Source organism: Mytilus galloprovincialis, chromosome 10 (genome assembly GCF_965363235.1).
Source record: "Mytilus galloprovincialis chromosome 10, xbMytGall1.hap1.1, whole genome shotgun sequence".
NCBI lineage: Eukaryota > Metazoa > Mollusca > Bivalvia > Mytilida > Mytilidae > Mytilus > Mytilus galloprovincialis.
The window spans coordinates 81,692,745-81,710,134 of record NC_134847.1 but is presented as its reverse complement, the minus strand read 5'-3'; the positions used below and the strand labels follow the sequence as shown (position 1 = coordinate 81,710,134).

Sequence of the window (17,390 nt, the reverse complement as noted above, 5' to 3'; positions counted from 1 at the left end):
AATCATTAATAAACGTGAAATAGAAATATAATAATTTGCTTTTATTAGCTAAAATGGTTCAATTTTGTCAAATAAAGGTAATAAACATTGATCATGAATTATTCACTTGCAAGTGAAAAACTCGACCTCATTTAATCTGTATTTATATGAACTCCAATTTTAACCCCGTAGAAAGAGAAAGAATACGCATGCGTTGCCCGTGTATGGTTGTCTAAAGGAAAAGAATGTCAACATTAAAAGTAAAATAAAGGTAAATCATTTGGTTGACTAATTCGATCATCAAAAATCTTTCTTATAAAGGTAAAAACGAAGATAGACATAACTGTATAATTTATAAAACAAAGTTTAACAGACCTATAAAAATCTAATTGCACGGGTTGCTTAATCTATTTATATCTATGTTTATGTTTACATCGCTTATCTGGTCATAGAAGGTCATCTCGATAGTAAATTAGATGGCGTCTTGGCTAAAATTCTTACGAAACGAAGCTACATCTTATTGAGACCATGTTTGTAAATTGTTTATTTTATACTTTTGATAGTCTGGGAAAATATTTTACATTGTTATAAACAATATATTAGAATTTGAGTCAAATCCGTGAACATGAATTTGGCAGCTAGTGCCCCTTTAAAGAAACAATTTATCTTTAATTTTGGTTGTTCAATGTTTATAACATAATTAACGTGATCTAGGCTTGTTTTGATTTTCGTCTGTTTCCGATAGTTATATTTGTATTCAAAAACGAAATGTTTGAATACATCGGATATTTATATCCTATTTGTATAACTTAAAGTATTAAATTACTTAAAATGATTGATTTGCTATATAAAAAAAATCATCTGTAGAAATAATGTGAGACTGGTACTCGTGTAATGGTATTAATCCTTATGCGGATTCTAAAATCCTATGATACTTCAACCCTTTACATCACCATTCCAATGTCAAATTGAAATAATTCACAATGCTTTTCAATATAAAAATGGAAGCATAAGCTCTAACTTTATTGCTTTGTGATACAAATGTACCATAATAGTTATCAAAAGTACCAGGATTATAATTTTATACGCCAGACGCGCGTTTCGTCTACATAAGACTCATCAGTGACGCTCAGATCAAAATAGTTAAAAAGCCAAACAAATACAAAGTTGAAGAGCATTGAGGACCCAAAATTCCAAAAAGTTGTGCCAAATACGGCTAAGGTAATCTACTCCTGGGGTAAGAAAATCCTTATTTTTTTGAAAAATACAAAGTTTTTTAAACAGAAAATTTATAAAAATGACCATATAATTGATATTCATGTCAACACCGAAGTGCTGACTACTGGGCTGGTGATACCCTCGGGGACGAAACGTCCACCAGCAGTGGCATCGACCCAGTGGTGTAAATAGTTATCAAAAGTACCAGGATTATAATTTTATACGCCAGACGCGCGTTTCGTCTACATAAGACTCATCAGTGACGCTCAGATCAAAATAGTTAAAAAGCCAAACAAATACAAAGTTGAAGAGCATTGAGGACCCAAAATTCCAAAAAGTTGTGCCAAATACGGCTAAGGTAATCTACTCCTGGGGTAAGAAAATCCTTATTTTTTTGAAAAATACAAATACACCATAAACCATTTCTGTGATAGATAGGGTAGAACATGTTACAAAGATGAAATAGTTATCAATATTCTGAAGTTTGTTAATGCCAATAATTATATTTGTTGAATTTGGAGGTAGATTTTTGCAAAAAAGTATCAACATTCTATGGGAACAACTGTTCACTTCTTCTTATTTTTATACGAGTTGGAGATCCATCAGAAACTAGTTAAAATCAAGAAAATCAAATGAGCCAAATCTTTTAATTTCAATTCAGACGCATTGATAATGGGTTTTTTCATTAATAATCCAAACTTTTCTGATTAGGTTCCATTAATCTATATTTCCGAACTAAATCTATCTCAAAGAAACAACAGACACGGCTACCTCTGCCTCAAAAGTTATAGACGTATACCTCCAATTTGACCTAAGTGGCTATTAAAGTGCCGGAATCTATGACAAACAATCGAAACAATTTTAATTTTGAAATTATACATTTCGCACGACTTCAACAACAGTATCCGAACTTCGCCTGCCTATGGAATATACATTTCCCAACTTAAACATAAAAGTATGAGCCTGTCATTTGTGAAGCATTGCATCAATTTTAACTTTCCATAAAGCGTTCGTTTTAATCATGCAAATTTTGCTGTATTTAATCATTGCATTTACAAAACTAAGCAATCACAAAGCAGAGGTCTTGCTTTATTCAAATCGGAAACATATTTTAACAAATATTATGTGCCAAGGAATATATGATAAAAGTTCTGAAGATGTCACAATAAGTGTTAATCTAAAATAAAGAATATTGGTGACAAATATATAACTGTGATTGTTACAAAGTATATAAACATTCTTAGGTCACTAAACAATATGCAAATATTAAACAATGGCAGTGCAAAACATTTGGGTTATATTCATGATGGTTCCAAATTCCATTTCCAAATTGTTCTCCCTGACTTATAAAATACATATAAGTCATTATACAATAGGAATGTTTATAGTTGAAAATATTTAGGAGCCTGTAATTCAGTGTAAAAATGGTGTAAGTCGACTTTCTGTAACATTTGTTTTCCGTTTACTGTTTTGTACATTAATCAGGCTGTTCGTTTTCTCGTTTGAATTCTTTTACATTTGTCATTTAATGGCCATGCATAGCTGTCTTTAATGTATTGTGGCCTTTGCGTGATAACTTGTTGTTTCATTAGTAATCAAACTACATGTATTACATCTTGCAAAAACAAGCAATTAACCACAGAAATATACACCAAGTAAGCCACAATTATGCATTTCGTCGAGAAAAATAGTAATAAACAACTGTAGAAAACATAATTTACAAGAACAACAAAGCTAAAAGATTTTGAACTACAAACTCTTAACATGTCTGTTTATATTCTTTTATTCATTCAAATTATAACACCAAAGTACATATTATATGTAAACTAAATATAAATAAATGCTTGGGACATTTTGCATCAAATACGATCAAACAAAATACTGCCTTTTTTAGATCATAGTTCGAATTAAATATTTAACCTTACATAATAATTTGTTCAATTTCGTTTGTTCCTTGGCAACCATATGAATCATGTAACAATAAAATAAATGTATACACATGTACAATCATGTCACTCTAGTTATCATACAAGTCATTTTCCCTTTACAATTTAAAAGACTGGAAAATAATGACCAATACATGAAATGTAACCACAGTTTATATTTACAAAATATCAATTGTAATATGAATATATATGTAAATTATCTCAAGTTTAAATAATGCTGCAAACTAACAAAATTAAAATAACAAAAATACCAAATACAGAAGACACCATATTCAAGATTCTTTGAAAAGAATTTAAAAAAAAATGTGTAGTTAACATTTTAACATGGGCATTTTTTCAAAACTTGTGAATTATCAAGGACTGACATGAAACATATAATAATACAATGAGGAATATATGTTTCATACAAAAATAGACAATTTGACTTTAAAAATACATCAGTTACCTGGAAATTCTTATTTATTTGGAAGAACAAAATATCTTTTGTGATAAATATTATCGTATTTACATGCGTTACAATAATAACCTTGCAAGAACTTTAAATATTTGTAATTCGTGGCAATTTGGAAACCTTTTTAAAAAAAATAGAATTAAAATATAATTTTTACTGATTATTTTGTTATCATTTTTTTTTCTCGTATTTAGGAATTTTCTTGGATCCATCACAACATCTTCCATTACATACTCCATCCACCGTCAACAACAAATTCTTGTCCAGTTACATAGGAGGCCTAAATTGAAAACAAGAATTTCATAAAATGTAAAATATTCAAATATTCAATTCCGAGATAATGGAGGAGATCATGATAGAAAAATTAAAAAAATGAATAATAATCTAGCCACCTTCAAATCTATATATCTGTAATTCAATCTACAACGGACGCAGACAAAATGAACAAAAGACAATTAATTGTCGAGAAGAAGATAATGCATAAATGACAACTTGATTCACAAGGTTTTTAATTCAATAAAGTGTTACTGAATCTCTCGTAAATGACAAGGAGAAAACCATTTGATTTTCTGGAGATGTGGGGAAAATATTTTTCACAGATATCTTTTTTCTTTCATTCGACTGATTGCAAAATAATAGCTTTCATTTAATGGAGCAGAACTTCCTTTGCATCCTGTATTGTGCTACTCAAACAGTCGTTCTTTGAATATATTCTATTCGAAATGCTTCTGAGTTTTTGTGTTTTTTCGACATGGAACCCTCTCATTTTGAAATTGACATAAATGAGTTTTGAATTACATCGTGGTATCTCGGGTTCCTCGGGTTCCTGCATCTATTGTTTGTGGAAACCTTTAAAATGTTTTACATCTCTTAAATGGAAAATCACATAGAAGTGACCTACTTTGCTCTGATTAAGCGATTTCTGTTATGACATGTGTGTGTAACTTTCTTCAAAATGGAATTGTGAACTTTTAACATCGGTAAAGTACTGTTTCTTCTTATTCTAATATCAGGTGTCATGTTGCACATGGCCAGTAATCTACAGCTAAAAGTCTCCTTGGTTGATGACAAAATCAAAGAAAAGATAATGGGATTGGGGTTTCGACAGGTTGTAACTAGAGGCTCTAAAGAGCCTGTGTCGCTCACCTTGGCCATGGTCTATGTGAATATTAAACAAAGGAAGTAGATGGATTCATGACAAATTTTTGTTTTGATGATGGTGATGTGTTTGTACATCTTACTTTGCTAAACAGTCTTGCTGCTTAAAATTATTTCTATCTATAATGAACTTGGCCCAGTAGTTTCAGTGTAAAATGTTAATAAAAATTTACAAATTTTATGAAAATTGATAAAAATTGACTGTCAAGGACATTAACTCCTTAGGGGGTCAATTGACCATTTCGGTCATGTTGACTTATTTGTAAATCTTACTTTGCTGAACATTATTGCTGTTTACAGTTTATCTCTATCTATAATAATACTCGAGATAATAACCAAAAACAGCCAAATTTCCTTAAAATTATCGATTTAGGGGCAGCAACCCAACAACGGGTTGTCCGATTCATCAGAAAATTTCCGTGCAGATAGATCTTGACCTGATAAACAATTTAACTTCATGCCAGATTTGTTCTAAATGCTTTGGTTTTTGAGTTAAAAGCCAAAAACTGCATTTTATCCCTATATTCTATTTTTAGCCATGGCGCCCATCTTGATTTGATGGCCTGGTCACCGGACACATTTTCGAAACGAGATACCACAAAGATGATTGTGGCCAAGTTTGGATTAATTTGGCCTAGTAGTTTCAGAGGAGAAGATTTTTGTATAAGATAACTAAGATTTACGAAAAATGGTTAAAAATTGACTATAAAGGGCAATAACTCCTAAAGGGGTCAACTGACCATTTCAGTCATGTGACTTATTTGTTAATCTTACTTTGCTGAACATTAATGCTGTAAACAGTTTATCTCTATCTATAATAATATTCAAGATAATAACCAAAAACAGCAAAATTTCCTTAAAATTACCAATTCAGGGGCAGCAACCCAACAACGGGTTGTCCGATTCATCTGAAAATTTCAGGGCAGATAGATCTTGACCTGGTAAATAATTTAACTCCATGTCATATTTGCTCTAATTCTTTGATTTTTGAGTTATAAGCCAAAACTGCATTTTACCCCTATGTTCTATTTTTAGCCATGGCGGCCATCTTGGTTGGTTGGCCGGATCACCGTACACATTTTGTAAACTATATACCCCAATGATGATTGTGGCCAAGTTTGGTTTAATTTGGCCCAATAGTTTCAGAGGTGAAGATTTTTGTAAAAGTTAACAACGACGACGGACGACGAAGGACGCCGGACGCAAAGTGATGGGAAAAGCTCACTTGGCCCTTCCGTTCAGGTGAGCTGAAAATATATGATGATCATTCATGATTGACAGAGATATTCAATTTCAACAATGCAGATGGATTTCCGCAAAACTTTTGAAGATATGGTTCATCATGTTCATTGTAAGAAACAATTCTCTACCTAGTTGTGAACCGTGAATATCTTAGTTATGCTACATTTGTCATTTCGTGGTCTTTGTGGTAAAGGGTTTTCTAATTGCTGAAAGCCGTGAAGTGACATATAATTCTTAGCTTATATGTCATTTGTTTTTATGTGTTTGACATCGTTTGATGTGCTTGAGCTTTTGATTTTGTCACAAATATAAGTTATGCATGCATGATTTATGTGTATTACCTCATCTGATGCTAAAAACAACACCATATTAGCTACTTCCTCTGCAGTTCCAAATCTGCCTATAGGCTGCCTGGCCATAAATCCTTTTATAGCCTAAAAAGAGTATTATTTTGATAATATGTCGTATACTTCGGCCTTAGTATGCTAAAAGATGTATACATTTCTCCAGCAAGTGCTCAAAATTGATCGAGACATGATAAATAAATATTGTTAATTACTTCTGTGTCATTCTTTCAGGAGTGTTACTGCATAATTAGTTGATGATTAATGCAACACAGGGCCGTAACTAAGGTCCGAATTCAGGGGAGGCAGGGGTTTTGGGGCCGCCGATTGAGGCCCTCAAGATAGGGGTTGGGGGGGGGGGCGCAGCCCCCGCCGATTTTTTCCCCCTCAGTCATTGGCTAAAAATGACCCGTTTCCCTTTATTTCCTTACTTTAAGATACATCAGTATTGCTTGATAAGATACATCAGTATTGCTTGAACCTGGAAGCAACTCAAACTTATGAAAAAACAAGCTGAGATTGCTGTTCGGGGTGAGCCAAGGTTCCGTCGTGAAGGCCTAACATTAAATACATTGTGACCGCGGATTTTCTTCTTAAATGATATGGCTAAAAATTACCCGTTTTCCTTCGATTTCCTTACTTTAAGAAAGATCAATTTTGCTGGATCCTTGGAACAATTTTCATGCAAACAATTATTATCTGTATTTAAAGATATTTTTTTTAGAAACTGGTAAGTTCAAAAAACATATAAAGCAAGGTAATAGAACGCAAGATATTTTTTTGGTCGAGGATCTTGAATTTCAATATTGTTGAAAGCTGAACAGACATGTATATAACTACAACCAGGGAATTTCTATACTAGTCTAGTATATACTTAGTATAGAAAGTCCCTGCTACAACGAATGGGAGTGTTTACCTTCTAGGGCATTGACCATAAATTATGTTCTCGTACGATCGGGAGACTTAAAAAAAAAACGATCCAACAGCTGATTCAGCCGGTAACGAATTTCCGATATCTTAAAAGATTCACAATACAAAAGGAACTTCCTCTGCTTTATTGAGCCCCCAAAGAAATGTGAATAGTTAAGTTTTTATTCAAAATTATCGAAAGCAAAGTTTCATATGTGTTCTCGTACGAATACTGACCCCTCAATACTGAATAACAGACGGACGGCCACACGAAAAAAAAAAGTAACTGAAACGGTTCACTTTCGATCAAAAATCCGAAAAATGACAGACATACCACGTATCACGATAACACTGTTAAAACTGTAAACTTGTGTTGTTTATAATATGATTTCAATTTCTTCGTGTACATATTGTCAATATTTTATTTTATAACTTGAAAAAAATTTTGGTGTAGAAAAATTCAGGGGAGGCAGTTGCCTCCCCTGCCTCATAGGTAGTTACGGCCCTGCAACACCAGAACTTTGAATACAGTTATTTCCACCAGAAAAAAGAATACAACATGTATTTAAATATAGCATATGTTGTTTTGTCAGAAAATACAGAACTAATGTATACTATTGTAGGATCATTATTTCAGAGCAACAAACAGCTGTTAGGATTGATGCTTATTAAATCAATTATGTTTTGTAGGTTCAATGTCAGTGTGGTGTACCATAGTATACAATAATTAAATAATAGCAGGAATATATGCCTCTATTAGCTATCGTAAAATGATTTTAATCCTGTTTTATGTATACAGGTTTTTATTGTTTTGTTCTGTTTACCTCGTCATAATCTGGAAGATCTCTTATTCTTGAATCTAATGATGGAGTAAAGATGGTACCTACAAAAGAGCAAACTATTTCGTTTATCTGCGTTAGAATGACATGTCATTTGTTATATTTTTTTACGATATGTTCAGAAATGATAAACTCAACATAGATTCAATGATGAAAACTGTGAACGACAGATGCGCGTTTCGTCTTCAAAAGACTCACCAGTGACACTCATATCAAGAAAGTAAAAAAGGTCAAATAAAGTATCAAGCAATAGAGCATAGGTGTCTAAAATTCCGAAAAATTTTGCCAAATAAACCTGAAGTAATCTATTCCTGGATAGAAAATCCTTAGTTTTAAACAAAATTCATTTTTTTGTAAACAGTTATTTATTTTTATGACCAAATGAATGATAGTTCATGTCAACACTGAAATGCTCAATCCTACGCTATATTAGGAGTGTTCTCTGATCTTAAATCAGTACATTGTTTACCTGGACAAACGCAGTTTACTCTGATGCCATCTTTGATAAAATCTGAAGCCATTGCTTTCGACATTCCTATGATAGCTGCTTTCGTAGCACCGTATATACATCTGTTAGGAGCACCTGTACAATTAATAACAACAAAATTCAATGATAAAAAAATTACAATAAGAGCAGTCTTAAATAATACAAAAACTATAAAAACTCGATGGATATCACATCTAAAAAGCTATCTACTGGTGGAGAATGAACTTTTAAGGTAGCACAATACAAAGATTTTTTTACTTCCAATCACTAACCTTTGAAATACTGTAACTTTCTTATGAATGCATAGAAAATAATAAAAGAGGTATATATAGATAGATAAAAGCTTAATCTTTTAAATGAATGTAATATTTTTAATATGCAATCATTATGTAACCAATTATTATGTAATTAGTGGCAAAATCTGGGTAAGTTCACTTGAATGAATTTAGCTCTATCATCTCTTTAACTATACAGAAAATTTTAACGGAATCTTAATCAACACATCATGGGCTTCAAAAGGGTGTCTCAGATTGTCTCTATGGTGTTCCATTCTCTCATAAATCTCTAATTGGTGTAAACATCCTAACCACATAAAAGAAGATAATGTTCAATTAGGTGTAAAATTTGTTCTATACATTCTATCTGAAATCTGAGACACCCTTTTGTAGATAATGGCGCTAGAAACAACATATAATAAAAGCAACCCTCTAGGGATACCTATGCAGAAGCTAATTTCATTTGAAAGTGGAAATTTGGTGAAAAATATTTTAGACACAGTTAACATTATAATTGGTTACATAATTGTTGCATAATACTAGCATTGCATTTATTTGAAAGAGTAATCTGTTGGCTATCCAAAACTACCACTTTTATAAAAGTTCAAGCATTATTAAGAAAGTTCCAGCATTTTAAAACTTGGGAGTTGGAGTTATAAAATCTTTGTATTGTGCTACCTTAAACAGGTAATTTGTTCCATTACTGTATTGTAAACGGAAATAATGGGTGTCTGCACTATTTTTACATGTATGTATATATATATGTGTGCCCTAAAGTAAATTGATAACTTTTAGGTTCTTTTACATAATAAAAAGTGTTTTATAAACATAAAAATGTAAACTGACCTTTGATACTAGAGGCAACAGATGAAATACTGACTATACTTCCTTTCTTGGCACTTCTCATCTAAAAGTATTTAATTTTGATATTACTAATATATAAATTTGGATGTCTTCCGATACTGTATGTCCTAAATGCTTTAAACACAATAATTCGGGAGATGTAGTTCAAAATTCTGTATAACGTTTCCCCGAACTTCAAATTAACGCTATGAACTATTTCTTTAAACACATTAATAGTTCTGAATGATCAGATGATTAAAACATACTAGTCTCTCGTGCATAACAAAAATAGACATCTTACAATTTATGGAATTTGTTAGTAACCTCTTTTCAGCCCAAAATGGCACATAACAACTTTTTGACAAAAGTACTTATGACCCTATAAACCTTGTTATTATTGTTTCTCGTTAGCAGTTTTCTGTCCAAGTGTTAGCAGCTACTGGGCATATATAACCGATATAGCCTTCATTTAAAAAACGCAATCTCAGAATTTCAAATCATATTACTCATTAAGTCGTGTTGGAATATCATAAATTATATTTCCAGTTCATAGTATACAAGGGTTTACTTCTTTACAATTCATACGTTTATATTTGAGTTTACCTTTGGTATAAATTGTGTACACATTCTGTATACGCTTTTTACATTCAGATCAAATGAAAAATCATATTGCTCTTCTGAGGTTTCAAGTATAGATCCATTATGTACAAACCTGAAATATTATAAAAATGGACTTTGTCAAATATTTTTAAAATTTCTTTTATGATTATACAAATTGGAAAATAAAAACGTTCGCACTACATTGCATGAATGTTGCGTTTTCTAATTGTTCAATTTCCGTTTTCCTGTCACTACTATCACATTCGTGCTTAAAATGCATCATAAGTGTTTCTCGTTTTTACAAATTGGAAAATAAAAACGTTCGCACTACATTGCATGAACGTTGCGTTTTCTAATTGTTCAATTTCCGTTTTCCTGTCAGTACTATCACATTCACGGCTCCGTGTTGAAGACGGTACTTTGACCTATATTGATAACTATTATTGTGACTTGGAAGGAGAATGGTCTCATTGGCACTCACACCACATCTTCTTAAATCTATCCTTTTTTCATTACGTCATTTTTTGTTAATAATACTTACTTTATATTTGTCAGATTTGTGTATGCTTAAAATATTTCATTCGCAATTCTTGATATTAATTACAAAAATTTGACATATAACATTGTACAAGAAAACAGAAGAGAGAGATCACCCATTCCGAATGCTTTCAGGAATATCTCTATGCATTGATTTCCATATGCCTGTTCCACATTGCAAACCGAATGTCGAACTTCTAAAGAATTAAGGATTGCAAAAAAACAGTTGTAACAGTTTCTGTTACTCGAAGTCATTTTTTCGTTGTGTGTTTATGATAGGGACATACAATATCCGAGCTCAACTCAATTAATATAAATGAAAATTAAGGAGGTGTGGTGTGACAATATCCGAGCTCAACTCAATTAATATAAATGAAAATTAAGGAGGTGTGGTGTGACAATATCCGAGCTCAACTCAATTAATATAAATTAAATTTAAGGAGGTGTGGTGTGACAACAAATGAAACAACAATCCACCATGGAATTAGGCCCGCAGCCCTATATTTTGACCTTTGAAAAAATAATAGTGCATATCAACTTTTAGTTCTGGGATATAGTTTGTTTACGAAATTTCATAGTAAAAGTGGCACAGTTTTAGCCGCAAAGGGAGTTTCCTAAGGGGAATTTCATTGTCTATATTTACAGAAATGTAGCTTAAAACAATCCAAACAACAACAAAAAATGACTTTGCATACTAGTATTTTAAGAACCTGTGTATATATATACAGATGCCGCTATGACCGTTATTATATACTATAATGCATACCCAGCACAGTTAAATAATACATCAACTTTATCTATCTTCTCAGCAAACGCCTTCACCGCATCAGATTTTGTAACATCTAAAACTTGTACTGTTATATCTACAAGAGGATTAAATAAAAAAAAACTGAACTTATATTATTATTTCTACGATTTGAAAAGAAAAAGAATAACCTTGATATACTTTCTAATTTTCTTTTCTATTTATCTGAAGAGATAAAAAATATTTTACGTACCATCTTATGTGAGCTTAAAACTAATGTCATTTCTTATTCAAAGATCTTTTTTTTTCGAAAGAATACAATATAAAAAATAAAGATGTGGTACGATTGCCAATGAGACAACTCTCCACAAGAGACCAACAATGACACATATATTAACAACTATTGGTCACCGTGAGGCCTTCAACAATGAGCAAAACCCATACTGCATGGTCATCTATAAAAGGCCCCAAAATGACACTGTAAAACAATTCAAACGAGAAAACTAACAACATAATTTATGTACAAAAAAAATAACAAAAAACAAAAATGTAAAACATAAACAAGCGACAAAAACTAAATAACAGGCTCCTTTTTCATTTTTATTTTTTTTGGAAATCAATAGATCTCTATTGACACAAATTTGATAAAATAGTTGACGACACCAGTTCTCTTTTGTAAATCGACCAAGTAAAACATCGATACTATTAAATGAAAAGACCTCATTTTGTGTGTAGTTTTATTCCTCCCACAATGAATTAACTATCATGCTTCTGTGTCCTATAGGTACCATTGCAAAGTCGCATTTTTCATCCTCGCTTATGATTATTCCATTTGGGTTATTTTGGGAGAAAAAATAAATTAAGGGCGTCCGGATATTGCTTCCGTTACCGGACGAACCTTTCAGTCATAGACAAGACTATCGTTTAGGACTGTCAATTTGCATAAGTACTTGGGGACAGGCAAATTATTATCGCTTTTTTTCTGTATACTATGGTCATACATGTACTATAAATAAAGTGCATTTGCTATATACTATTAATCCCAAGTTTACTATCCAAGGCGGTCACTGGTGTATTATAGAAGTCCATGGAAAGTAAATTTGGAATTGATAATAAACCGCAAACATACTTTATTTATAGTATATGTGTTCATAATGACATAGTATACAGAAAACCGTGAAAATAATGAAAATTAACAGAAAACAAAAATTAAATAATTTTGGAAAAAAAAGGGAAAGGCTAAAGTGTCCTGTGCCAAAGTAAATATGACTGTTATTGTATACCTCTTTTGACATTTCCCAGTCATAAATTTTACAAAAATTCACCCTGCAACAGTTTACATACATACTGTCAACCACGCTCTTAAAACCTTTGATTTAGCGGTTGTGTTTTAGTTATATTTATTACCACAGGGTACTTGACCATGTAGTGACCATACTTTGTAGTTCGAAGAGTGGACTTAATTGTTAGTCTTTGTAACAATCAGGCAATCTAAAAGAATTTAAAAACACTGATATAACCATGCTATTTTGATGTAACCCTAATTCTGATTTATAAATGGTAGGTCTTTAGTTTCATTGTGTTAAGTAATTCCAGAAATCTATATAAAAATGTTGGTTAGAATGGTAGCAAATTACAGAGTAAGCTCTCCTTAATTGGTCTTTTTGGTGCATTTCAACAAAATTGTATGTTGAAACATAGGAAAAGGAAAAGGAAACGAAAGTTATATTCGTGCACTATTATATATTTTAAACTTACATAATGTAAACTTGAGTGTAAATTATGTTTGTAATGTTTTCACCACTGACAGATTTTTGGGCAGATCGGCACTTATAGTCTACTCAACTATTATTTTTGCTTTATTTGTAGATGCCTTTTTGTCATGTTGTTGTGTTTTGGGGTGATATGTCAATTTCATAACGAATACCAACATCAATTCATTTTCGGGTTTTAACGTGTTCAAATTATATAGTTCCTAGGGTTATTCATCACTGTAAATGCTTAATACTGGAATCGTCATGTCTTAAAGATATTATACAAGAAAAGAGGCTGACGTACTGGACGATTCGGCTGCCAGTTCTTTTAGTTTTTCTTCATTAATGTCTGTGGCGATTACCTGTGCTCCTTCTCTTGCAAATGCCTGAAAAAGATATACTATAGTCAAATCAATGAATTACTGATTATTCCTATTTCTATCTACAATATCGAACATTTAAAATATACAAAATGCAATAATTATAATATTTTAGGTATTTACTTAAAATATTTCAGTACATTCTACATTGTATTTTAATATTTCTTCGAAACTTACTCAAAATATCTCAATGTACATTCGAGGATACTATACGTACCAACGCTACAGCTTTTCCTATACCTTGAGCTGATGCGGTACAGACGCAAACTTTACCTTCCAATTTACCAGGCATCTGAAAGTACAGTAATGGATGCTATTATTATATAAAAATTCTGTACTTTTAAAATAGTTCCAATTAAAGGTAGCTGTCACAGTAATTTTAGTTTTTACAAGGACGTATATACGTCCTTGGTTGTTATAACGACATTATAGAAATGTACATGAAGTCAACACCCGACACATATTCCTTGACGTATTTTCATTTATTGAATGACCTTAAAGTTTATCAAATGACATCAGAAGGGATAAAAAGATAATAATTAAGAATTAAATGCTTCAAATTTGATTTTTACTAAGATGTAAAAGTGTTGACCTAAGCACATTTCGCGTGAAGTACGGATGCAATGCGCTCAATTCAAAAAATAAATGTGGTTAAGTTCAAGGCTTATACAACCCTATAACAAAAGCATTCAATTCTCATAAGTACATTTTTATGTTGCAAACAAGAAATAATGAGTTTGTTTTTATGCACTGTTTTAACGTTGTCTCTGAGTTGACGTGCAGAAAAATCAAACTTTGAATAATTTTGATAATTAATCATTAAAAACCTAGTTCGAAATGTATAGAAATTTGAAAAAAGAGGATGTGGTATGATTGCCAAGAGACCAAATGAAACGGATATTACCATAGATCATTGTACGGCCTTCAACAATAAGCAAATCACATACCACATAGTTAGCTATAAACTCGGGGGGGGGGGGGGGGGGCACTTCAAACTTTTTTTGGTAGGGGTGAGTAGCTGAGACCTCAAGTACCCCACCCTTTTCATATATTTTGTTAATCAAAAATATATACCTTGTCATATAATTAATAACAAAAAACAGACCTATAAATATATTCCAATATTTTCCCCTCTCATCATCACGTTCTTGTTAAGGAGCAAAATTGTCGCAAAAATATTACCTTCCTTTCCAATAAATTCCTCACATATTAAACACTGTTTTCTTATTGCCCATTTTACATCTTTCATTATGAAGATATTTCAATTTCAAAATACAATACATATAAAAGACGTTTGGTCAGATCATAGATGATAGTACATCTATGGTCAGATAAACAGGGGTGGATGCAGGAATTTTCGAAAGGGGGGTGCTAACCCAGGGCACCCAGGGCAAAGGGGGGTGCAAAACATATGTCCCGATACAAATGCATTGATCGGCAAAAATAAAGGGGGGTGCGCACCCCCGGAAACCCCCCCCCCTGGATCCGCCACTGGATAAATGTAATATCACCCCAGAGTGTAACACCTTCACTGATTTTAACATGTTTAAATATTAATTAAAAACTGATAAAAAGTATCATTGCCGTTCCCTCCGAAAGGACGCTGTCACAATGGAATTTCTTTAAATAATTGTTATCATGTTTTATGTATACAAACCCTTGAATGTTAATAAGGTGCAAATGTCAAAATAGTTGGATTTATTGCATCTATCACCGGCATCAGTGGAAATACCACATCAGAATAAATAGTTTTTAATTGGTTTGACAAATAACTGATGCATTTACGACTGTGGTTTAACCGCATCAAGAATAAATACGGACATCTGATTAGTTTCAGATACTTATGATATAATCAAGCAAGTGATAATATCAACCTATTGACATATTTAATCTGAATTTCTCACCCTTTTCATATATCATAGAGCATGAAAAAGTGACCTATTCTAGCGGCTCATCCCTACCACTAATTATATAGCAAGTGCCCCCCCCCCCCCCCCCCCCCCGAGGCCATAAAAGGCCCAGAAATGTTCATTGAAGTATAGAAAAAAAAAACAATTTAATGAGTGTATACTGTGATTTAATATTTCATGTTCTTCCTTCATTTAAAACAGGTAATTATTGTCAAATACTAGTGAGTATAAAAAGATAATCTTCGTTTTCCATTATCTAAATAAAAGACATCTGTTATCTTGGTTATCAAGTATTATAAAATAGGTTAGTAATTGACATAATTCTGCATGTAAATAAGGACAATGAACATGATGAAATAGTGCATGTCAAACTATTATACTTTTCCTCAATTTCTATAATTTTTAAGCTACTTTTATTCGGGATATATAATTACGTTACATCTGCGGAACTTTAAAAGAATAAATAACTTTAGAATGTTAATACTTTTATCCAATTGAATAAAGTGACTGGTAACCCTATTACTAGTATATGATATCATTATCCACTAAATTTTTATTATATAATCAGGGCACACAATCAGTGTACATTGTAATATTATTATGTAACGTGTATATTGAACTGTTGATACGGTTTGACCTCTATTGTGTGTATAAAGCTTATACTAAAATGAAGTAACTTAGCATGCACAGACTCATGATATAATGTTAGGGAATTATAGGAATCAGAAGACCATAAATTAATTTACCCCAAAATAAACGGTTGCAATTTTACCTCTCAAATATAAATTACTTTTTTAGTTTCTGTTTAATTGTGCCTGGTTAGAATTCTTAGGTTTCAATACAAAAATAATATAGCCAGCTGAAGATTAAAAATGTGACATGTACTTGCTTACATCTACGTCTTTTTTTCTCTATCTATAGTGGATATTTGTCTTATTGGCATCGTAGCACGTACATTTCCTTATTTCTAAATCAAAACTTAGAAGTACCATACAAGGTTTAATGTGTATTGACAACATTGGCCTTGACTAACACCGAACAGCAAGCTATAGATGCCCCCAAAATGAATAGTGTAAAACTATTCAAACGGGAATTCCAACAGTCTAGTCGATCTAAACAAAAAACGAGAAAGACTTATGAACCACATCAGCAAACGACAACCACTGAACACCATGTTCCTGACTTAGGACACTGCAAACAAATATAGCGGGGTTAAACGTTTAAATAGGTACCAACCTTCACCCCGCTTACCTGAAACCATAGTGTCAGTAACATCACAAAATAGAAAGATACATGTACATTAATAGGTGCCTATCAGTTTTTATTTGCTTATTTTTTTTTCATTCATCTTTGATCCATATTATATCTTTCATAAAATGAAAAAAATATTGAAAAGGATCTAACGGAATAAAGCGTGGGATCAAAGTAAAGTTTAACAATTAGGACGTGGCACATCAATGTTTGATTTCATGATGTTTCAGGGTGTTAGATAATGTTAATTTGGTATCACGGTTTGTTGGGATAAAGGAAAATTGTTGTCATTTAGGTATGAACTATACATGAACTTACTTTGTCAGCTACACTTTGATCCAAGGTACTGTAGTACTCACTATTCAAAACGAAAGTAGACACGCCCCCTTAAATATGATTTGATGAAAAGGATGATTTCAATTGTACTGCTCTTCCAATTCTTTAGGATATACATTGTTCAAATATTTTTCTGATTGATATAGATTCATATTTATAAATAATAACATATTGATTTAAATAATT

General features: G+C 32.0%; 1 protein-coding gene across 2 annotated transcripts; it reads right to left on the bottom strand.

The window, feature by feature from the left end:
- Positions 1–3,303: 3,303 nt before the first annotated feature.
- Positions 3,304–17,266, bottom strand: LOC143048568 (dehydrogenase/reductase SDR family member 6-like). Of its 2 annotated transcripts, none has more exons than XM_076222314.1 (10): positions 17,187–17,266; positions 13,925–13,999; positions 13,632–13,713; positions 11,595–11,691; positions 10,295–10,403; positions 9,695–9,755; positions 8,556–8,669; positions 8,072–8,130; positions 6,336–6,428; positions 3,304–3,874 (listed from the first exon to the last, which is right to left on the bottom strand). In XM_076222314.1, exons 2-10 carry the CDS (start codon positions 13,997–13,999, stop codon positions 3,821–3,823), a joined length of 744 nt encoding a protein of 247 aa, XP_076078429.1. In that variant the 5' UTR covers positions 17,187–17,266; the 3' UTR covers positions 3,304–3,820. The 2 variants fall into 2 exon arrangements, with proteins under 2 accessions (XP_076078429.1, XP_076078428.1); XM_076222313.1 differs by lacking the exon at positions 17,187–17,266 and adding an exon at positions 16,869–16,907.
- Between the last annotated feature and the right edge of the window lie 124 nt (positions 17,267–17,390).